The following is a 22731-nucleotide window of genomic DNA, read 5'->3' on the forward strand; positions in this document are numbered from 1 at the left end:
AACCTAAGGTGAATGAAGATTGCTGATTTTCCAAAACACATTAATTTAAAAAAATAAAAAGATGTATCTTACACTCTAACATTCCTTCTCAAGGGTTAGTGGCCAGTTTTCACAATAGAGACCTGAAAATATCTCAGCCGTTAAATATTTATTTGTCGTGGTTATCATGAATGAACCACCAAAAAATACAGGTGGCTATGTTTGTTTGTTTATGTTTGTTTAATGTCTGTCTAATTAAAAAAACAGAGCACAGGTAAAATAATAATTCATGCTCTCAGTTATACAGTAAATTACTCAGGGGAGTTATTTAACCAGTCATGAGAGGCAGCAATAGAATAAAACTATAAATACATCAATATTATTCTTAGATTTCAGAGTATGAATAAAGCTTAATAAACACAATATACTTTAATATTTATGAGACCAGGTTAATATTTATTACCAGGTATTTAGCCACATTGCTTTTCTCTCCTGGTCTCTGATAAATTGTATTCTAAAAATAATAATTAACCAATTAGCTTCTCATAAAACCATCAAAAGAAAGTTTTTATGTGAAATGTGTTTATTTTCCCTGCAGATAGTTTTAATTGAGCTGAGCTTTAATGGCGCCACCATGACGTTCATACCCCCCACTCGCGCATGCACACAACTCAATCGGGGCCTTTTCATTGAACAAAAGCAGTACACATGCGTTTGTGCGGCTGAGTGTGTGAGAATAGGAAGAGTGGAAGAAGCTCTTTTAGTGGCTGCACCTGTCCTATTTTAAGAGGCTCTAATAGGCAGATAACAGGATGGGGGGGGGGCATCACTGAGATACAGACTGAAATTAATGAGACCTTCCACTATTCTGTGATTGTGCTCGTTTTGTGAAATATCTTGTCGTGCACTTGCTCAGATGTGGTGTTTAGTCACTGTGAGGCTTCACTTGTTGCTTCCTGTCTTTGGTGCGAGCGGATGCGCGCTAACAAGCCGTGGCCCCCGGCGTCCTCCTGCCGCTGCGTCCCACCCTGCTCCCAGGTGGCTGCGTGGTGCCTGTGGCTGAGTAGCAGCGCCGCCGCTCACGCCTGCGCAGTGGAGGAGAAAGTCTCCCTTTGCCGTCCGTGGTGTGGTGAGTAATTCAGCCATAATCCGCCTTTCTCCTCTCCCCTCGTCTCTCCCCGAGACCCCCCCCCCCCCCCCCCCCCCCCCTCTCCTGTTGTTCCATTCATATTCTAATCACAGCTTTCCCTTCTCCAGCTCTCAGGCACTCCATCAGAGCCCTCCCAGCCTCAGGCTTTGCACTTTTACTTCCCCCCCTTTGTGACTGTTCCCTCTTCTCAGAGGCACACCGAAAATAAGGTTGCCACAGCGAAAGAGTGCGCGAAAGGGAGGTGAGAACTGCACCGGGAACGTCGCGCCCGTGCGTTTCAGCGTCTGTCTCCGCGCGTGACGCGTGGACTCCGCGAAGAAGTAGTGACCGCCGAGATGCTCTGAGTGTTGGGAGAGTTTGGACGCGGACCAAATGTGGCAACAAGTGTCTGTGGGATGTGAAGCCGGGGTTAGAATGAAACACGTAGACGGGAGCGGCGGCTGTGTGGGGATGTATGTTTATGTTGAGCTCGGGGGTGTATAAAAACGTATTAAATGCTATAATGGAAGATGGGGAGGCCACAGTGTTAGGACTGCGTAGATCTAAGCCTCTTTTTTTCATTGGGAGGGAGCTTTTCTTATTCAAAACAGCCTCACAAAAGACTTCCAGTGAGCCTTGCCACATCCCCATCTGACTTGGGGCCATTCATCAGCCTTCCAAGCCTATCAATGACATGTCCCCATCAGGGCTCCTATAAAATCAGCCCCTTTCCCATGAAACATCAGCAAACATTTTGACGGGTCTGGCTTTCCCCCCGCTGGATTTCTGGAGTCTCTACCCCCCTTTCCTCCCTTATTCCCACCCCCCCTCCACCCCTTCTCCTCCACCATCGCCACCCCTTCTCTGGGCGAACCTCAGATCCTTCAACATCTCCTGCGACGGGCAGTGGCCGCGGAAACGCAGAGTGAGACAAGGGGAGAGCCACCGCACAGGGGAAACGTGCACTAAGCCATTTTCTTGGAGGAGCCAGTGTCGTTGATGGGAAGAGGATGCATTGCGGGCTGCTGGAGGAGCCTGATATGGATTCCACAGGTCAGTGCCGTTCAGCTCCACTGGTCTGGATGTGATGTGTTGGGAAATATGGAGTTTTCTGCTGCTGCTGCTGCTGCTGCTGCTGCACTTGTGGCAGTTCAAACTTTCTGCATTTTGCCGCTCGGCTGATGATTTTAGTGTGATTTCTGTGAAAACAACTCGACTGCTGAGTGAAACAGCAGAGAAACGCTCCTCACGTCTCCAGTATCGGCTCAACCAAAGGCTCGTGGCTGTAAAAGAAGATTGCACTGCTCAGTAGGAGTGAGGGTGTAAAACCAGCACATCTGGGTGCAGTTTAACTATAAACTTGCTTTTTAGATTTTTTTGTTGACTGTTGATTCAACTTTATCCTAATTTTAACTCATCACCAATCAGTAATTTTTAATATGATTACGACTGAAGTTTTTAAATTATTAATAATTAACGCAAGGTCCAATGCCATCAAAGTTAAAAAAGAAATGACGCACAAGTTATTCTTTTTTGCTGACTATTCTTTTTATAGTTTGTTCATTTGAAAACATTTTTCATTCTGAGAGACAGAAAAGCAAATCAAACGTGCTTTGGTGCAGCCTCGAGTAGCAGTTGAGTTCTGAATGTGTAATAAATGAGTGAACATCCGTTTCAGTTGTTGATCAAATTTAATCCAATTATTTAGAGCCCGACTTATCTGTTCATGTGGCAAATGAAGCCTGAGCGCTGAGCCTCTTGGGAGAATTAGCTTCACTTCAGTCGATTCCGGTCTACGGTTTGTTTTCTAGCTTTTTTTTTTTTTAGCCAGACGAAAGCGAATAGCGTTGAAAACCGACGAGGAGCCAGTGACGCTGGCGCCGTTGCATGATGGCATTTTCATGTCGCGAGCGCTCTGATTTGCAGATTCTAAGCAATGCTATTAAAATCCTAATCTGACAGTCACAACTGGCACATGGGGCCTCGGGTTCCAAAGTGCTGATAATTAATTCGGGCTGAGAATACTGGGGCTGGGTGCGTTTAGCTGCAGACGCGGCCTCCGCTGTCAGCACGTGCCGAACATCAAGGTAGATCCTCATCGAGCGTAAACTTCTTAAACTTTTCAATATCTGTGACCTCCTCTGAATCCCCCCTGGGGCTGCACCAACGGGTCAACCTGCCAACAGCCTGTCCCAGCAACAGCTGCCATGGTGACTGCTGTCTGTTAATATGCAGAGAATAGATTCAGTCGAATTATAAAATCCCTAAACGCTGAAGTTTTGGATTTTGTTGCACAGTTCTTCTGCTTTAGTGCTGCGGCCGCTTGTCAGGCAGTTCTGCATAGTCCTTAAGTTACGTAATAGTTTTCATTAACCATTTAAACTGAAATTATTGTATTTTGACTCTGAGATGTTGTAGCTAATGATTTCAGCAAAAGTTTTGTTGCAGTAAAGTGAAAACAGAATTTTATTTATTTTATTTGCATTTTCTCCTTCATTCACGTCAACCAACTGCTGAATTCCTTTTAGGAAGCGAGTAAAAGCATTTGTGCTTCCAGTCTCTCAGGCTGCTCCTACATCAAAGCCCTGGTGTTTTTCACAGAAAGCACACCAGTTGAGCTATTTCTAAGTAGAAATTAAAACGGGACAATGGCCCCGATTCCACCAGACTGCCTCAGTAATGTGCACAGGGCCCTTTTAAGCAAGTGTGTATGCTCGTAGTCTCCTGGGAACAATGCCGGATTCCTGCCGTCTTGGTGAAAACATCTCAAATAGAGCCATGGCCGCACCGCTGCCCATACAATCAATTGTTGTCAGCTCGCCCTGTCACATTAGTGACATTTAAAGTCTCCTGTACAGGCAGTGATTTGCACAGTTTATGTAAATACAGCTTTGCCTCTTTTCTATTGGAGGACAAAATGAGTCAGTCCAGCAGGGAGTTTAAATTTTGAAAACTCGTAAGGGTTAAAATTATATTTTAATTATCACAGTTTTTTCCAATCTGTATTTTAAAAACAAAGTGTTTCTTTACTGTTTTTCTAGAGAGTTGGATCGAAAGATGCCTCAATGAGAACGAGAGCAAGAGATACTCCAGCCACTCGTCTCTGGGGAACATGTCCAACGATGAACGTAAGGGGAGCACAACATGAGAATACTGACTTCACTGATCCGTTGGTATCAAAATAAAGCGTGCAGTGCTGTCACGGAACTGTTTGAGCAGCAAAAACAAGACACCAGGTGTCACCTTTGAATAATTGTGCCCTGTGTTTTATGTCACAGATGAAGAAAAGGAAAATAACAGAGCCTCTAAACCACATTCGACTCCGGCTACTCTGGAATGGTAAGTTATTCCTGTGAGAATGAGTGTGATTGGTTTTCCTGTAAAATAGGATGAAGACAAGTCAGAAAGTGTTTAAAAAGCTCTGGTGATACGTCCTGGCAGTGATGCACGGTCTAAATTCAGTGGACGATTGTCTGGTCATGGTCTTAGTTTCACGCACATGTTTGACACTGGACCAACTTGTTTTCACCCTTTTCACTAACATTAAAAATGCTTTGTTTCAATAGTTTAGTTGATTTTTGTGTGTAATTATACTCAAGAATGTTAAAAGAGATTTGTACAAAGAAAAACAAATGCACCTAAAATTGATCATAAAATATAAAATTGAATTTTTAAACTTTCTTAGATGAACAGTCATGATCATCTGATCACATGATATTTAATATTTTACATAAATCTTTCTTCTCATGGTGAAATTAGTTTTGGTCTGAACAAGATTTAATAGACATATATTAAAAAGCATTTGACAATTAGTGCAATCAAAATGCACTTTCTCTGCATGTAAACGATCAAAGTGTCCACACGCTGCTCCCATTTTACTCAGTCAGAGCCTTTACAGAGTAAACATTCTGTGCTAACGGTATCTGCAGCGTGCTGCCAGCAGCCCAGACCGAAAATCATAGTCACTACATGTTTCTCTCCCAGTGCTTTGGTCCTACAGTAGTGGCAGCTGTGACACTGAAAAGGGGAATAGACTCATTAGATTAAATAATATAAAGATTCTTTATTTTTACTTTAATTTCAAATTGTTCTTTTCATTTTTTCCCAGTATGTGTCAATGATGTTTTATTTATTGAAGGACTAGTTCAGTTCCGCAGTTTAGTCATGAAGCAGGTGATGTGGTGAATTTAATGTGTAGTTTGACTCTTTGAATTCAATAAATCCATCAGTATCTTGTACTGAAGGATACAGACGATAATAAGTTGAACATTACATGTATAAAGTCACAAATGTAATGTCAAATATTTCTATAGAGTTCTAAGTTAGCATGAGCACCAAAGCCACAATGGTGCTAAAAGTTTGAATGATCTTAAAATAATTGATGATGAGCATTTTAACTTGTTTATAATCACATGTTAAGTGTAAAGCGTTTCACAGCAAATGTTGTCTGATGGAAACACACAGTATTATTAATTCATGATAAACACAGTCAGCTCTGATTGGGGATCAGCTATTATGAGTGTAGTGTAGTGTCCAGGAATAAGAGAATGTGCTATGTTGGCAATATTGCTTTATAAACTAATACAACATACATACACTACATTTTCTCACAGTTACACAATATTTTGCTGCACATTTACCAATTATAATAATAATAATGTTCCTCTCGTTTCACCTCATCGTTCTTATCAGACGCTCATGAATGCAACTGTCATTCACAGGCTAGAGGAGAACTATGAAATAGCAGAAGGTGTGTGTATCCCCCGAAGTGCCCTCTACATGCACTACCTGGACTTCAGCGAGAAGCACGACACCCAGCCGGTGAACGCAGCCAGCTTTGGGAAGGTAGGATGTCACCACGACACACACACACACACACACACACACACACACACACACACACACACACACACACACACACACACACACACACCTGTAGCGACGGGTGTCCTGTAAAATGTGTGTAACGGTGCAGCCGGGCCTCCCTTGGATTTGCATACATTCATAGATGCTTTAATACGATCCATGTGTGAGCTTTCACGCATGCGGTGAGCTCATCCACTCCATCAGCCGTGGGCTCTCTGACCGTCTGAGCTGCGCTGAAGTCGTATCAACCGCGGCTCAGTGTGAAGCGCAGCTCCGCAGCCGCTCTCTGAACACATAATCTAAAGCCGAAGGAGATGTGCTTTCGTCCGTTCCCACAACCCCAAGAAGCTGCTCAGCCTTCCTACCCCCAGCAATCCGCTGTACTCTGGACTCTGGCCCCCAACCCCCAACCCCGGCCCACCCCCGCCCCTCCACAGCTCCTGTCGGAAGATATTGAAAAAGAGAAGGGGCCTGGATTAATGTGTAATTAAAGGAAATTTGGAAGGGTGAGATGTTGCGGAATGTTAGATCAGTGGCTGGAGCAGTGTGGGGTGTCCTTTAGGAAGGCTTCATTGATTCAGGACAAAAAAACAAGAGAGGGCCCGGACTGCCTCCCTGTCTGCTCATTTATCAAGCGGGGCCTGACAGAAACTTCACAGCTTGGCCTCTTTTTTCATCCCACACAATGGAGTGCTACACTGTTTGCTAAAGTTTCTGCACCAGGAGCTGGACCGAGGAGCCAATCTCTTTTGGACAAAAAGAGAGGAGAGGAAGAAGGAGGGAGTGGAGGAGAGAGAGAGAGAGAGAGAGCAAGGATGAGTGGATGACAGGAAGTGGATGTAGCAGAAAGTAATTCCCTGGATGTCATAAATGGATGGCTCCAGGACCTCCCTGTGGATCCAGCTATGAGACTTTCACGTTGTCCTCCTGACAAACTTTATTAAACGTTTCTTATATGAGCTGTAGTATTTCAGAATGTATGATTCTGAAAAAAAAACAGTATAATAAGTAGAGTAAATACAGACACACATTCATATTTAATCAAGATATTGTTTGGTTCTTTGTGCCCCTTTTTTTTTTAATGGGTGCAAAAGTTGTGTTGATCCTCAGCAGGATGTAAATTCTGAAATTAGAGCCGCTGACAACTCTTTTATTATTATTACACAGATCATAAGGCAGCAATTCCCAGCTTTAACCACCAGACGACTGGGGACTAGAGGGCAGTCGAAGTAAGTTGACTAATTCCATGTTAATACCAAAAGCATGAATAAATGTAAACATAAAAACGAGTCTAATTCACTAGACTTATTGAATCCCTGCTTCCATCTGCGGCCCGTCCGTTCTCCTCAGGTACCACTACTACGGCATAGCGGTGAAGGAGAGCTCGCCGTACTACGACGTGATGTACTCCAAGAAGGGAGCGGCGTGGGTGAACGAGACGGGGAAGAAAGAGGTCACCAAGCAGACAGTGGCCTATTCACCGCGCTCCAAACTGGGGACGCTCCTGCCAGAGTTTCCAAATGTCAAAGACCTAAATTTGCCCGCCAGCCTGCCAGAAGAGAGGGTAAACAGGAGTTTTAAAAGTCCATCCTTAAACCCACAAACCCCCCCCCCCCCCCCCCCCCCCCCCCCACCACACCCCCCCACCACCCCCCCCCCCCCCCCCCCCCCCCCCCCCCCCCCCCCCCCCCCCCCCCCCCACACACACCACACACACACACACACACACACACACACACACACACCCCACCCCTGCCATCTCACCAACCCTGCGCCCCCTCCGGCTCTTTTATCTGCCGGGACCTTCACTGGGTTTACGTTTAGACAAGGACCTTGAGGATTTATATGCTGGCTCCTCACTAACTCTTAATCTTTGGGGGGGAGATAATAAGATCTTGCTGCGGACAAAGGACAGGCACTAGCTGTCCGGCTCTTAAAGAGGGGCCATGATTTTAAATGGTTTGTGCGTTGCTGATCTCTAAAGCTTGTTTTATATCACTTCGCTCCAGCCTGGACCTGTAACACGTATTTATAGGTTCACATGCTTTGGTTGAGATTTATTTTCTTGTTTTTGTACCACCTTTGTTTAGTTTCCCCTCAAAAAGAAAGGGAGCTTTAACTCTGGGATGCAGTGGGAATAATCCTGTTGTGCTTCGCAGGTGTCGACCTTTATCATGATGTACAGGACGCACTGTCAGAGGATCCTGGACACTGTGATTCGAGCCAACTTCGATGAGGCAAGGTCCCGTCACTCTGTGAGAGCTGTTGATTGTGTTTCCTGTGATATTAAGTCACGGTGCGTCTGCGGCGTCCGCAGGTCCAGAGCTTTCTGCTGCACTTCTGGCAGGGAATGCCGCCCCACATGCTCCCTGTGCTGGGCTCCCCCACCGTGGTCAACATAGTGGGTGTTTGCGACTCCATCCTCTACAAGGCCATCTCTGGGGTGCTGATGCCCACTGTCCTGCAAGCCCTGCCTGATAGGTGGGTACATTGGGTTGAATGCTTTGTAGGGTTTGTATTGGACATCATACAGCTGACCAGAATTTTTTTTATATTTGTTTCCCTCGTCTACAGTTTGACTCAGGTTATTCGTAAATTTGCCAAACAGCTCGATGAGTGGCTTAAAATAGCACTTCACGACCTCCCTGAAAACTTGAGGAATATCAAATTTGAATGTAAGTGTGAAAGTCCACATCGCGAGTCCTCGCGGCTCAGATCTGCTCAAAGGCTGTTTTTTTTACATTTCTGCGCCGCCGTTAAAGTCTGTTCTCCCCCTCTCTCTTTCTGTTGCCAGTATCCAGGAGATTTTCTCAGATTCTAAAGCGGCAAACGTCATTAAACCATCTGTGCCAGGTGAGGATCATGATCTGAATGTTTTTTTAATAAAATCCATATGAACACGCGCGGTGATAAGGGCAGATGGGCCGTGTGCTCGCGTGGGTAATATTGTTGTTTTATCTGTCCCCAGGCGTCGCGGACTGTGATAAACAGCGCCGACATCACCTTTCAAATGCTGGAGGACTGGAGGAATGTGGACTTGAACAGCATCACCAAGCAGACCCTCTACACCATGGAGGACTCGCAAGAGGAGCACCGGCAGCTTATTATCCACTGTAAGAGCACGCAGCCGCACCAAATCCACTCAAACGCTCCCAGACAGACAGCGAATTACACTTTAGCTCCGCGCAAGCGGCCCGCGGAGCGATGATCATTCCCACGACCGGCGGAGTCATAGCATTGTGATGGCGGGGGGTCAAAGGTTAAACAAGTTGGCTCTCCCCTGAAACGCCCCGCGGAGCATCTCCAATCAGCTGTCCTGTCGGTGCCGCGGGTCAAATATACACAGAAGACGTTGCCCGAGGGTTGCGCCTGCGTCGTCCTCGCTCCGCGGCGATGGCCCAGCGCCGCAAGCTGACGTTCTGCCTCCCGTCACAGTGTACCAGGAGTTCGACCGCCTGCTGGAGGAGCAGTCTCCCATCGAGGCGTACATCGAGTGGCTGGACTCCATGGTGGACCGCTGCGTCGTCAAGGTCAGACAGACTCCTTTTATTTTCCCCAAACTCCTCTTTAAATGTGTCCTGACTGACTGGGGCCGCTCAAATTTAGGCTTAAAGGCTTTTACATTTGTTTCTCACACACGATGGGTTGAACATTTGCACAGCGGCCAACTTTGGCCTCAAACAGACGCCTGCTGCTGGAAGCCACTTGTCTCTGCGTGGCTTTCTTACCCGGAGCCACTTACGCCGCAATCCTCCCAGTTAATGATGTCTTCAAGCGTCCCATTTGCGTCCATTATGTGTTCGATATGGGCTTGTAAAATTTGGTCGCCCTGGCAACGCGTTGGACCGCGCGGACAATGCTTCAATGGGAAGGCGTGTCCCCGGGGGCAAATTAAATAGTTGACTTGTTGACATGTTTTTCGTTCCTGAGGGTTAAGCCCCAGTACGAACCCGAGGGTTAATTCTACCCCGGCGTCCTGACCCTTCCCCCTCTTTTCTCATGGAAATGCTCTCTCTAGGTGGCAGGGAAGAGGCCCGGGTGCCTGAAGAAGGTGGCCCAGCAGTTCCTGCTGATGTGGTCGTGCTTCGGTACCAGAGTCATCCGAGACATGACCCTGCACAGCGCGCCCAGCTTCGGTGAGCTCATGCTTCGTCCTCATAGTCATGCAGTATTTATGATTAGTGAGGAGGTTTCATATCATGCCTGTACATTTCCATCCTGTTGGTTTAAACATATGACGTTGTACATGCGTGATCATTGGAAATGAATTGCCATTCTTTGAATTAAGGAGGAACAAGTTAAAATGGCCGCTGCTTTATTAGCTTGTCGTGCACGGCCAAGGTTTGCAATAAATAAAGCCGTAAAAGCGAAGGAGAATGGCTGCCTTTCGGTCCGCTCCTGTTTCTGCTGGTGTCTGTGCATATCAAAGACACAGCTGGTTGCAGTGTTTTGATAAAGCAGGTCCACCGTGCACAAACAGCTAATTAACAAAGGCCGCCCCCCCCTCTCTGGCGGCGTGTTTGCCTGTCTTTTCCATTTTACGGCGGGTCCGCGCCGCAGCCCGCCGGCCTGAATGGCCGCGGGTGTTTACGACGCGCCCGGCGGCCGCGGCCGCTGACACAATGACACAATTGTGACGCTCCCTCACGCGGCCCGCGGCCTCATCCTCCGCGCGACCCCGGGGTCGGCTGGCATATTTCTGGCCGCTGGACTCATGGTACATGGAAACGTAATGCTTAACAACAGCAGCTGCAGGATGTGATGTCATGAACCAGATGGCAGAAAGCCTCAGTCGTCAGCGTTCCCCTACGTCTCACAACATGCATTTGCCGTGTTCGATCTGTGTGCAGGGTCTTTTCACCTGATCCACCTCATGTTCGATGACTATGTTCTTTACCTGCTGGAGTCCCTCCACTGTCAGGAGAGAGCCAACGACCTCATGAGGGCCATGAAGGGCGAGGGCAGCACAGGTGAGACTGCTGCCTGAAGGTACGTGATCTAATTATATATAACATCTACAAACCGCTCTGCTGTGTCCACTCTCCAGCAGAGAGAGAGGAGGAGTTCACGCTGGTGGAGAGGACTCCCACCTCTCCGTCCCCGGGCTCCTACTCCCCCGCCCGCTCCGTCCACTCCGCGGGCGTCTCCTCAGCCGGCTCCCCCACGGCGACAGCCTCCCCGGAGTACGCCGGCGTCGCCTCCACCACAGGTGAGGCCGGCGCCGCCGCCACCGCGCTCCGGAATCAGGCCTCGAGTGCATCCAGTCCTTCTGGGCCAACACATTTGTCTCTGTCTACACGTGTGTCTACCAGGCGCTGTTCAGTCATATACCTGGTCCCTTACATACACAGTGACAACAGCAGGCGCCTCCACGCCAGAAGCCGGGCAGCAGCTGTCCTGCATGAGGAGCAGCGCTCCGGTCCCGCCCCCGCCCTCCGCCCACCGGATGCCAGTCTACACCCACAGAGAGGAACATGGGTGAGCATGCGCGTTATGAATATTAACGGTGGAAACTGGTGCTGCTGCGTCGTCTTTTACGTTCCTCTCACCTTCTGGCCTCTTTTCTAGGTATACTGGCAGTTACAACTATGGCACCTACGCCAACCAGCATCCTCACTCCATTCAGAGCCAGTACCCGAGTCTGACCCACGAGCCAGCGATCCCAGCCCCGCTGCACTACTCCGCCTACCACCGCTCCTCTGCACAGGTCAGTGTCAGACGTCTGCAACGCAGCTTTTTCAGCTGATGAGCAAATCCAGAAAACATCACGTAACATCCAAGATTTTTCTTATGCAGGTTTAGCCGCCTGAGGCTTTAGACATGAGTCTGATGGCAGGAGCTGGGGTGTCGTGAATGAAGTGATGTAGCAGTCTTCATTATAATGAAGGTGTTCACAGTTATACTGAGGGAATCCTTGTCTAATCAGTCCCCTAAAGACTAGGTTATCCCGCAGGAAAGGACAATATTATAATGAGACCGAGTCGCTGAGGTTCCAGCTCATGTAGCGACTGACGTGAGTTTACTCTTTTGATGGTAATTCCCAGTCAAGAGCCCTCCAGCCGCTGTTGCCTCTATAGCGGGAGGAGATCAGCTGGGCCCCAACGCCCACAGCGTTTCCAAAAGTCTCCGAGTCACACTCTGTACACCAGCGGAAGCAGACAGTGAAAGGTGGCTCGGCCAAGAGGGGCCCTGCTCTGTTACTCCTCTATCCAGCTCTCAATAGTCTCCTCACGTCTCCGAGCCAGTGGCCACAGAGCAGGGCAAGGGGGCGTTTATTAAAATATTGTTATTCAATGGTCTCTTTTCTGTCTGTGAACAAGAAGCGGCCGAGGCGTCTGTTCTGCTCTCTGACCTGCAGTGGCTGTTTTTTTCCTCGCCAGCATCGCCCATAATGGAATCCACTGTCGTGTTTATATTTAGTGAGAAAAGGGAGAAGAGTGTCACTTCCACTTTTTTTTTTAAGGCTTGTCTGAGCTTAAATCGGGGACAATGCCGGCGCTTTGTCTCTGTCAGAGGTTGAGGAAGAAGCTGAAACAAGCAGAAAACTTCCTTGGCTTCCGTTTTTCCAGCGTGTTGTCATCAGCAGCTGTTTGTGGCCAGTCGACACAGACACAGCTTGATACAAGGAAGCACTTTTTCGGTTGATGTGTAATCTTCTGGTTTAATTTTCTGTTCTGACGCGTATGATACAATTTGAGAGGCAATTAATCTCGACAGGAAATTACCCTTGGCAAGGTCGGGTCACAGCGAACGCTACAAAGTCAGCAGAGCTCAGTCGTCCGACAGTCAATCTAGTTACACATATTGCAGTTTAACAGTCAACAGGGAGTATATTAAATAAAAATATTAAAAAATAAAATAAATAAATGAAAAGAGAATTTTGTTTTGCCATTTATTAAAATTGTTATCAACCTCCCCAAAATGTATTTATAACTTTTACCTTGTTTTTTAAATAGTCACTTAATAAATAGGATTATTTTATTCACATTAAATGCCTATATATAGTTATAACATAGAATTGGTCAATTAATCACTCAGTTCAATAACAATTTATTACAACTGATTGGAACAGAAAGTCACTTGTTTCACCTTACAGAACCAGAAACATTAGTGCTTGTGTTTGTCTTATTTGATGGTGATCTGAGTATCGCTGTGGTTTGTTACATTCTGATGTGTTATCTTGAGTCTTTCTAAAGATGGTGACATTAATAATTTCTCTTTCCCCCCACAGTACCAGCTCAACAGCCAGATGTCTCGAATGGAGCCTTGCTTGATGGGCAGCACTCCTCGATTGCACCCCACACCTGTCGCCCCCCGGTGGCCAGATGTGTCACCAGCCAACAGCTGTTACACCAGCCCACCTATGCATTCATCACGCTACTCCACATCTGGGGACATGTACTCCCCTCTGGGCTCACGGAGAAACTCGGAGTACGAACACTCGCAGCATTTTCCTGGATTTGCTTACATCAACGGAGAGGCCACCACGGGCTGGGCGAAATAACCCCCCGCGCTGCTTCGGACCAGCTCTAGTCTCTCACTTTAGCAGACCTGCTGGATGCAAGTCTCTGAACATTTCTAATCAAGTAGATCGACCACGGAGGGGCAGAGAGAGGAGAGTAGCAATCCGAGGTGGGAGGAATCATGGTATGGACTTGCTGACAATTTTAAAGATTGTGGTGTGCTTTGTTAAAACATTCTAGCGGACGAGAAAAGATAAAATCATGTGAATTTTCAGAACTTGCAGATGAATAATGTTAAGAGTGCAATGCTGCTGCCAAGCTGTGCCTTTGTTTTTAGGAATGTACACCTCTGCTAGTTTCCCCTCATCAGTCTCACAAATCAGTGCAGAGTCCGCCCCGCCAGGCGCCGGTCACCCCTGTAAGCGACTGATAAGCTGGTTCTGACACCAGCGCAGGCTCGGTGACACCTCCATCTCCTCCTGTCGCTCAGCGTGTACTTTGGTGGGCGTGTTGCAGCAGAAAGCCTTGATGATGATGATGATGAGCTGTGCTGCCTTAACTTGTGGCACGAAGCCAAATCATCAGAAGTGACTGTTAAAAACTCATAAAAGACCCTAATCAGTGACGTAAGGTGTCTTTCTTATAATTTTTCTTAATGAATAAATGCTGTGACTCGAAAACAATATTATTCTGTTGCAAGCTTTTCTGCTGTGTCCCTGTGACAATATATACATATATAAATATATATATGTATATATATAGTATGTATTTTCTGTAACTTTGTAACATGGTGTATCCTTTATTTTCTATGTTATATTTGGTACTTTGTTCTCTGTTTTGTATGGTTAGTAAATGACGCATTAACCTAGGGTTGTGTGTTTGATAATGCACTCAAAGCCACTGAGGACCTATTACCCTATGGGTATTTATAAAAAAAGGGAGAATATCAAAGTGTACAGTAACATGAAGTCTAGTCACTTTTCTGTAAATAAAAGCACTGGAAACTGCTTGTGCTGCCTTTTGACTGTGAAGCTTGTGGATGTGCGGAAAAGATGACTTTAAAGCAGTCAGTGAATTTGGCCAAATGATTACCTGTCTACAAAATGCCCAAAAATGCCAGAAACAGCAAATGTGATTTTTTTATAAACATAATCACACTTAGCACCGGTAAGTGTTGAATCATTACATTGATTATTTATACTTTGATGTGTGCTCTCTGTTGTGGTAAAATTATTTTGTAAGATGTGTTTAACGAATTAAGACACTACTGATATGTTTTTAAATAATGATCCTAATTTCAACACTTCTATTTTGACATTGATGAAGGAAAAAAGAAACATTTTCATATCCCCTGAGCTGATTTTTACTTCCCTCTTCAGGGACAAAAGTGAGAACTCAGTGGGGGGTTGAGCCAGTAGCACAGGGGCCACACCAGAAAAAGAATTACATTTCTATAGAGAGAATGTCCTGCTGCTGGGGTCACTGCTCCTCAGTCACGTGACCTTTCACCTCTGACCTCTGCTGAGGTTATTGGTGTTTATTGGAACATAGATCCCCAGGTTATGTCTCTCTGAAATCCCGCTGAATTCACAACAGAGACTTTCAATGGAAACAAAAACTTTTAAGCAAAAAGGAAAATAAAAAAGGCCTCTGTTGTGAATCTATCACCTGACCTGGGTGTCAATGTCAATATCCGCTGGAGATTTCAGAAGATTGGAGAGTGTTGGTGTGAATGGGAATAATACTGGCAGGTGTAAGTAGCACACAACAATAGCATTGTTCACTTGTTTCAAAGAACAAATCAGTAGGACTAGATTAATAGTTTCAAATTGTATGAATAATAATGATTTGAGTCACAGTATTCACATGCAACAGTCCATTATAAAATGATCCTGTTGTTTCTAATTACGTGGGGAGACCACACAGAAACAGCTGAGATTCACACGATATAAATATATAAATAAATATAAATATCACCAAATAAGAGCAGCTGGTTGAAATCTATAGTCTCCAAATATTAGCAACTCTCCTGCGCCCACTGTGAAACCACTGCTTTATGATGTGAAACCTAAACAAACACGTCTCTCTGGTGACCTGCTACAGTTTACAGATATTACAGCAAAAACTCTCTCTCTGCCCACGTTTGATGTGGAGCACCAGCGATTAGATTATTGCAGTGGAAGGATATAACCGAGGGCTGTGTGCGCACAGACGCGCGGATTAAAGGACGGCTCGGCGCAGGTCTGATGGAGACGGTCAGGGGAGTGTCTCCGTTGACAGCGCACCTCAGCGACACACACCGAGCTACTAGCCTGCTAGCTGCGCCGCACTCGTCGGTGTCGATAGCAACGGGTTCCCCCTTCGGACGTCCGCCATGGATTTGAACAACATCTTATCGCAGCTCGAAGCGGCCGGCGAGCAGGACATCGAGACGCTTCTCCGCGATTATAACCGAGAGGTGGGTCTCGTTTCCGCTTGTCCACCAAAACAAACGGCGCCGCTAACGCTAGCTAGTAGGCTAAACGAACATGCTAGCGCCGGATTAGCCAGCTAAAGCTTTTAAAAGACAGCTATTCGGTGTCGGCACTGTCAGCTAATGATTCAGTGCTAATCTTACAAACGAACCGAACAGGTTCGTAATAGCGTCTTTACTGCACCCACGTAACACTAGAGTTGATAATGCTAACACTGTACGCTCACAGCCTGTCTCCTCAACGATGCATCAGCATTAGCCAAGTTTTCAGCTCTAACTTCGAGGTGAAGGAGACATTATACACCAAACATTGACTGTCGTTTAAATCTTAAAATGCACCGAACTTAACATTTGTTTAAAAAGTCGTGTGTAATGTCAAGTTGAGTTGTTTGTCCCTCACAATGAGCGTCTTTATGTTTCAGAACGACCGCACCTTCAAATTTGACCAAAAGGAAGAAGCCCTGCGCAGGGTAAGTGCTGGTTATCTGCGCAGCCTGTCATTACACGATGACGTTGGTCCTTTTAAGTGTTGGTTGAGTGCCTTTCTACCTGTGTGATTTCAGAAGCTGTGTCAGAGTGTGTTGACGGTACTCGGGAGACCGGTGCAGCCCACCTGTCAGAGGACATGTCTGGAGACACTTCGCATACTGTCCCGTGATAAGTGCGTCCTGGGACCTGTGGCCACCAGGGAAGGGATGCTGACCCTGGGACGGATGGCCAGGCTTAATGTTGGAGAGGAAGTGGGCGACAATCAGAAAAGCTCTCAGGAAGGGACACAGTCGGAGGAGGAGGAGAAGGTGGTTATAGAGGCCTTGAAGTGTCTATGCAATGTGGTGTACAACAGTCTTGCGGCTCAGCAGGTCAGTGTAGAGGTGCAGATGGCTCAGGGCTTGTGTGCCAGTCTACATACGGCCCGCACATGGCACCACGAGGTGGGCCTGTTCACACTGCGCCTTCTTTTCCTGCTGTCTGCCCTGCTGCCTGGCGTCAGAGGAGTTCTGAGGAGGGAGTGCCATGCGGTGAAGCTGCTGACGGAGGTGCTGGAGCACACGCTGGATGTGCGCTGGGAGGGTCCCTATGAAGCGGCCCGTCCGGATCCCCAGGCCGGGCCCACGTCTGCAGAAGACAATGAACGAGCGATGGAAGCGCTCAAAGCCTTGTTCAACCTCACGCTATCTGACAATGGGGGAAGGGTGAGTGTGCTCTGCTTACATGTTGTAAGACTGTGATGTTACGGTTAGCATTCAATGTTAATCATCTTCTACAACTCTGTGTTGTAACGGTGTATTAAGGTGAAGAGCGTGTCGGGTAAGTGCATCATTAGAAACGTAAACGTGTTTTTAGCCCTGCTATTTGTTAAATTGCAGACTGATGGCCCACAAAGATGATGCACCTGATCTCCACAGCAGTCAATGTTAATGTTCACAACCTTTTAATATGAGAGGCTTTTAGATGCAAGTGTCACATATAATGTGGAGCATCTTTATTAAAATGTGGCAAATATACAAAACCTGAATCAAATTAAAAACAGTACTGGATTTAAAAGAGAAATATTTCAAATTTTCAAAAAAGCTTTAAAGAAGGAATTTAAGTAATGCTTATCATGCAATTAAAGAAGTCCACATTATGGTAATGTCACCTATTAGGACCATGTTTGAATGTCCACCCCTAAAAAGACTTCTCCCCTGGCTGTCTCCGTCCTTGGCTTTAGGACTGTTTAGATTTACAGTCCCTGCTGTTTTTGCAGCTAGAACTTCTTCTAGCCTCGTACCCTTGTAGCTAATGTTTTAAACCAGATGCTTGTGCTCGTCTCTGAAGTTTGAAACTTTTGTGTTTAATGGTTTTTGCACATCTTTTTGAATTGATAGGAAGATGATCACCAGTTCAGAGTCATCGCTGCTGTCCTGCGACATGTATTGATGCTGAAAACTGAGACAGATGATAAAACAGAGGAAGCACACAGGTGGGAATGCTACACCAGTGTCCTGCGTTTTATACTATATACTATACTAACGTTTCCTCAGCTCTATTTTTATTTATTGATTGATTTTAATAAACACTGCTGGTTTCCATAGAAATGCACACACTTCCTGTTTATCTGTCCAGCTGGTGGTTGAACTGTTTTTGTTGGGAACAAGCTTTACTTTTAGAACCTTGTTTTCCTGAGCGCTCTACTCAGCCCTTTAGCCCAGTCTCAGAAACTAATGACTTTGTCCTGTGTCCAGTATATAATTAAATATGTTTTATTTTCAGCCATGCTGTCAACTTGCTGAATAACCTGCCTGTATCCTGCCTGGACGTGTTGATTGATTTGCCTGTCCAAGGAGGACTAGAGACGTATGGGGGCAAAAATATGGATGCCATCCAGGTTTTGCTAGACTTCATGGAGAAAAGACTCAACAAGGTAAAGTTCGTCCTTTTGAACCAACACAGATGGACACCATGCAATTTAAATACAGCTGTACATGCAGCCAACCATGCAAGGCTTTGAACCTCATATCTGAAAGGAAAAGACAGGAAGCATAATGAGGGGGTTAAGGGTGTCCCAATTCTGGACACAGTCTCACAGCATCATGTTTATTACCAAGCTCTCAGGTTAGCTCTTCACTCTCTGTGTTTTACCTAGTTTCTCCCTGTCCAGTGTTTACCTTGTTACTGTTGAGTACTGGTTGTCACCCTGCATTGTAGCTTAAAGTGTTTCTGTTTTTATGTCTCTTCAAGCAGGGCTCCAACTACAAGGAGGGGCTCACTCCTGTGCTCAGCCTTCTGACTGAGGGTTCCAGACACCACAGAGAGATACGCAGATATATCAAAGCTCAGGTACAAGAGGCAGCGAACAAATATAAATAGCACTTGTTTGAGACTTGCTTAGACCCCTGATTGAGCTGCATTTAAATCACTCCTACAATATTACAGCTAAATGTTTCTTCCAGTAGCTAGTTAGCAGTATACTAACCATATTTGAATGATCTTAGAGCTATTCAATAATACGCAAATTTTGTGTGCTCATCAGCCAGGTTAGTTATAGGGACGAAAAGCCAGTCTTAACTATAATGTATAATGTCTGTATGTTCAGGTCCTTCCTCCACTGAAAGATGTGAAAATCAGGCCAGAGGTTGGTACCACCATCCGAAACAAGTTGGTTCGCCTAATGACTCATGTTGACATGGGTGTCAAGCAGACGGCTGCAGAGTTTCTCTTTGTCCTCTGTAAAGAGAGCGGTGAGCAGGGGAGCAGAGGGGGAATGACATGATGTCTCTGTTGCAGTCTCCTTTCACCTGATGTCTAACATTGCACCTTTTGTGTGTTTGTGTTTCCATCTACTAGTGGACAACCTGTTAAAATACACAGGATATGGAAATGCAGCAGGACTTTTGGTGGCACGTGGACTTCTGGCTGGTGGGAGAGGAGAGACTCAGTACTCAGAAGATGAAGACTCTGATACAGAGGAATACAAATCTGCCAAACCCTTGTGAGTGCACTTCACTTAAACCTCCGGTTCTGTATCTGTGTGGATGCTTTAATAAGGTACGACACTTGCTCGTCTGTGTGTTGCAGCATCAACCTTATCACGGGTCATGTAGAGGAGCCCATGCCAAATCCAATCGAGGAGATGACAGAAGAGCAGAAAGAGTATGAAGCAGAGAAGCTGGCCAATATGTTTTACAACATTTCAAGGTAAATGTAACTTAATATAACTTTATATATATATATGCACACAGACCAGTCTTTCCTCTTTAACTAAGTTGTTTAACAACTGTTGCTTCCCCTTTTCAAAGATTCATTATTTGTTGTCCCCTCTTTAATAGCCCATTCTGTATTTTTGTTGACCTTTGCTTAGTGAGCAGAGGCTAACGTTAGTCAAGCATGATGCACATACAAAGGTAACAGCGAGCCCGCTCCCTGCCAACCGATTCATCAAAGGAAGAATCTCTTACTGTTAGCTGCAGTTTCAATTAGACCCAGACTTCCAGCACGCTGCAGCATTCAGATGGAGTAAATGGAAGCTGCCAGCACGCCACTGAAGCATCATTACCACCACTCCATTAATTATCACCTAATTGGCACACACAGTCACTTTGTCAGGCTTGGATCCTTTATGTGCCGCATTCAGCTTTTTAATAATCTGCGTCCTGACTTTATTCTTCTCGTTCTGAGGAGCTGATTATTGTCCAGACAGGGAGTGGACAGAGATAGACAAAACCCATTTGGATTGAACATGGTGGAAGTGGAAGAGACATGGGTGAACAAATGTGCAGACATAAGAAAGCTGACCTCCTCATTGTTAAGTCAAAGAGCAGGTTGAGCTGTAATGAGGCACGTGCAGCCAGAAGGGGAAGATTCCTTTCAGCGGCTCCGTCCTCTTTCTTCTCTTCCTCAGTGACAGAGATGTGGTGATGATGGAGAGGTACTTCCTCACTACAGGCTCTAAGGAGATTGGTCAGAGCCCTGAAAGAATGTGCTCCCCTAACTGCTTAGCTCGTCCTCCAATTAGTACATATTCTGCACTCCCTCCCACTGACACCCATCACGTCTGCCAGATCCCTAGTTCTCTGCCGAAGAGGAGTGGAGAGATTTTTCCTCTAATTGGTAGAGATGATGGTACATGTGTTATTTTTTTTCATCCTATTCCACCTGCTGATCATTGATTAAACGTTAGAGTTGTGGTGCGTGATTCATAAGTAAAATGATGTGTATATAGTATCTTCAGATTCAATCCGCCCACGATTATCCTCTATCACTTAAAGTGCAGGAATCAGTTGGAATTACATGCCCATTTGTATGTGAATCTCTTAAGTGAATGTAAATGGGCCCTTTTAAAATCTTTTGATGAATAAGTCTCTGATAAATCATAGAGGGAGGGGTGACACACAGTGCAGGTATAATTGGATTAGGATGAAGGGGCAGTCGTGGCTTTGAGGAGATTAGTCTGAGCTCTGATCCTGTAATTAAACTGCTTGGGGAGAGTTGGGGGAGAGATGGGCTGAGAGGGAGAGGATGGGCAGACAGGGTAAGTGTCCATGAGCGGGGGTTGGTGGGCATTGTTGACTGAAGGTGCTTGAGTGTGGATGTGGGAGAGTGAAGATGTCCCAGTGAGCGCTCTCCCAAAGAACAGCCACACACAAAGGGTTGTCCAGTTATTGGGGGTCTTTTGACATATCCGCTTATTTTAGATGCTGACATTTTCGTTATGTGTCCACAGGCAAAATGTGATTCGACCCATGCGTGTCAAGCCAGATGGGACTTTAGCACCTCTGGAAGAAACGCTTTGTGACCCACCTGAGGAAAACTCAGACTCTGACTAATGCACTGCAAGGCCACCACCAGGTCCCAACACACAAAGCTGTGTCCCATTTCAAGGTCTGAGCCCTTAGAAATGTTAGGCTGAACCTGAGTCTAAATGAGAACAAGAATAAATAGCACTGTCTGTAAGAACCCTTCACAGGTACTGGAAGTAGCAGTGAGATAAAGCAGCACTTAATGCACTAACAGCTCCTTTTTATAAATGAATGAAACTGATGTTTAGTGACAGTGGCTTGGACTTCTGTTTTAGTGAAAGCACCCAAGGCGTGAATGTGCTTTGATCCATCAATACATCGACTGTTATCCACTTGAATGTAAACACCATCAGCTACACACAATGTGGTCAAGCGATATTTGTCAGTTTTAAAAGATGTGGTTTACCTGTCGCCTCAGTACAGAGCTGGCTGTATAAAATACTTTCTTTCCAAGATTTGTTTAGATGAACTTTCCTTCCAAAATGTACCTTGTGATAAGCCTTGAAGTGGGACATAGCTCAACATTTCACAGGAGATTGTAGGGCCGTGTTGCTGCTGTGAGCCATTCCAGTGTGGATGTGGACTCGACACAGGACGCACGGAAGCGTTATTAAACGGCCTCTACGTCGACCCATTGCACCTTCAACCATCTTCTGTTCCCCAAGTTAAGGATTGAGACATAGTTCAAGCTGGATAGTGTGGAAAGGGTCTGAAAATCATTCCTATATGCTTTTGTTTTCCATCTACTGTATTTGTTTTGTGTACTTCTATATCCACACCTCTGGAGTACACGATATACACATTTAGACCTAAATCACATTGGGGCTTCGGAGACTAGACCGTAGGACTGGTGTGTACTTCTAGATCAGTCAGCGTTGTTGTGGACAGATTCAACTTGCAGTTCAGTGACGCTATATTTTGTGTAATGATTTATTGCATACAAATTAGCCACTAGAGGAAAACAGGGTTGCTAATTTTATATAAACCTGTGATTAGGCCGTGCAGTGAAATTAGGATTTTCTATTTTAGATCAAAATGAGTTATTTATTGCTAACAACAATCCAAAGAAAGTGAGTATTTCTTTGAGCAGAGAACATATTAAGCACTCCGAGCTTCTCTGATCTGTGACTCACTGCCCACTCTCAGCTGTTCAGAGGTCTGGAGGTTAACACGAATACTACGTGTGATTCTTTTTGAACCGCTTTCTTTTGCATTTTCCTATGACAAACCCACGTTCTTCCTGCTGGATGACAACAAAGGGTCAGCTGTTCAGTTCATCGACTAATTGACATTGGGTACTAAAATGTTGGGCCAGCAGGACTTCAGCGCTCGACGTTCTAGTACAGTCGTAGCAGGCGTAACTTTGTTTCATTTACTTTGTCCCGTTTGCCGATGACTCTTTTGTAATTAACTGCATGTAGATCACCTCATGCCATGTGAATCATATTGTTCTTTCTGCACACTCTGTTCTGTAAATAACACCATGCTTATTTTATGTAGTGAGGCTTCACCTGAAAAGTTAATAAATGGGGAAAATAAGAT

General features: G+C 45.7%; 2 protein-coding genes across 5 annotated transcripts; both read left to right on the forward strand.

Moving 5' to 3' along the window:
* The first annotated feature begins 41 nt into the window (after nucleotides 1-41).
* Nucleotides 42-14444, forward strand: rfx4 (regulatory factor X, 4). Of its 3 annotated transcripts, none has more exons than XM_029153028.3 (19): nucleotides 42-1108; nucleotides 1237-2161; nucleotides 4150-4236; nucleotides 4387-4447; nucleotides 5830-5953; nucleotides 7142-7203; nucleotides 7325-7538; nucleotides 8134-8211; nucleotides 8292-8455; nucleotides 8549-8649; nucleotides 8769-8827; nucleotides 8943-9087; nucleotides 9410-9504; nucleotides 9993-10110; nucleotides 10825-10944; nucleotides 11025-11183; nucleotides 11287-11452; nucleotides 11543-11681; nucleotides 13206-14444. In XM_029153028.3, exons 2-19 carry the CDS (start codon nucleotides 2119-2121, stop codon nucleotides 13476-13478), a joined length of 2208 nt encoding a protein of 735 aa, XP_029008861.1. In that variant the 5' UTR covers nucleotides 42-1108; nucleotides 1237-2118; the 3' UTR covers nucleotides 13479-14444. The 3 variants fall into 3 exon arrangements, with proteins under 3 accessions (XP_029008861.1, XP_029008860.1, XP_029008862.1); XM_029153027.3 differs by having other exon boundaries at nucleotides 405-1108; nucleotides 11022-11183; XM_029153029.3 differs by having other exon boundaries at nucleotides 681-1108; nucleotides 11022-11183; nucleotides 11326-11452.
* A 1121-nt stretch (nucleotides 14445-15565) lies between these two features.
* ric8b (RIC8 guanine nucleotide exchange factor B) lies at nucleotides 15566-22730 on the forward strand. 2 transcript variants are annotated; one of them, XM_029153030.3, is made up of 10 exons: nucleotides 15566-15895; nucleotides 16333-16380; nucleotides 16474-17103; nucleotides 17779-17873; nucleotides 18164-18314; nucleotides 18632-18730; nucleotides 18987-19131; nucleotides 19238-19382; nucleotides 19469-19588; nucleotides 21114-22730. In XM_029153030.3, the coding sequence occupies exons 1-10, from the start codon at nucleotides 15812-15814 to the stop codon at nucleotides 21214-21216; spliced, it is 1620 nt and encodes a 539-aa protein (XP_029008863.1). In that variant the 5' UTR covers nucleotides 15566-15811; the 3' UTR covers nucleotides 21217-22730. The 2 variants fall into 2 exon arrangements, with proteins under 2 accessions (XP_029008863.1, XP_029008864.1); XM_029153031.3 differs by having other exon boundaries at nucleotides 15568-15895; nucleotides 18635-18730.
* Nucleotide 22731: the final 1 nt, after the last annotated feature.

Source organism: Betta splendens, chromosome 6 (assembly GCF_900634795.4).
Source record: "Betta splendens chromosome 6, fBetSpl5.4, whole genome shotgun sequence".
NCBI lineage: Eukaryota > Metazoa > Chordata > Actinopteri > Anabantiformes > Osphronemidae > Betta > Betta splendens.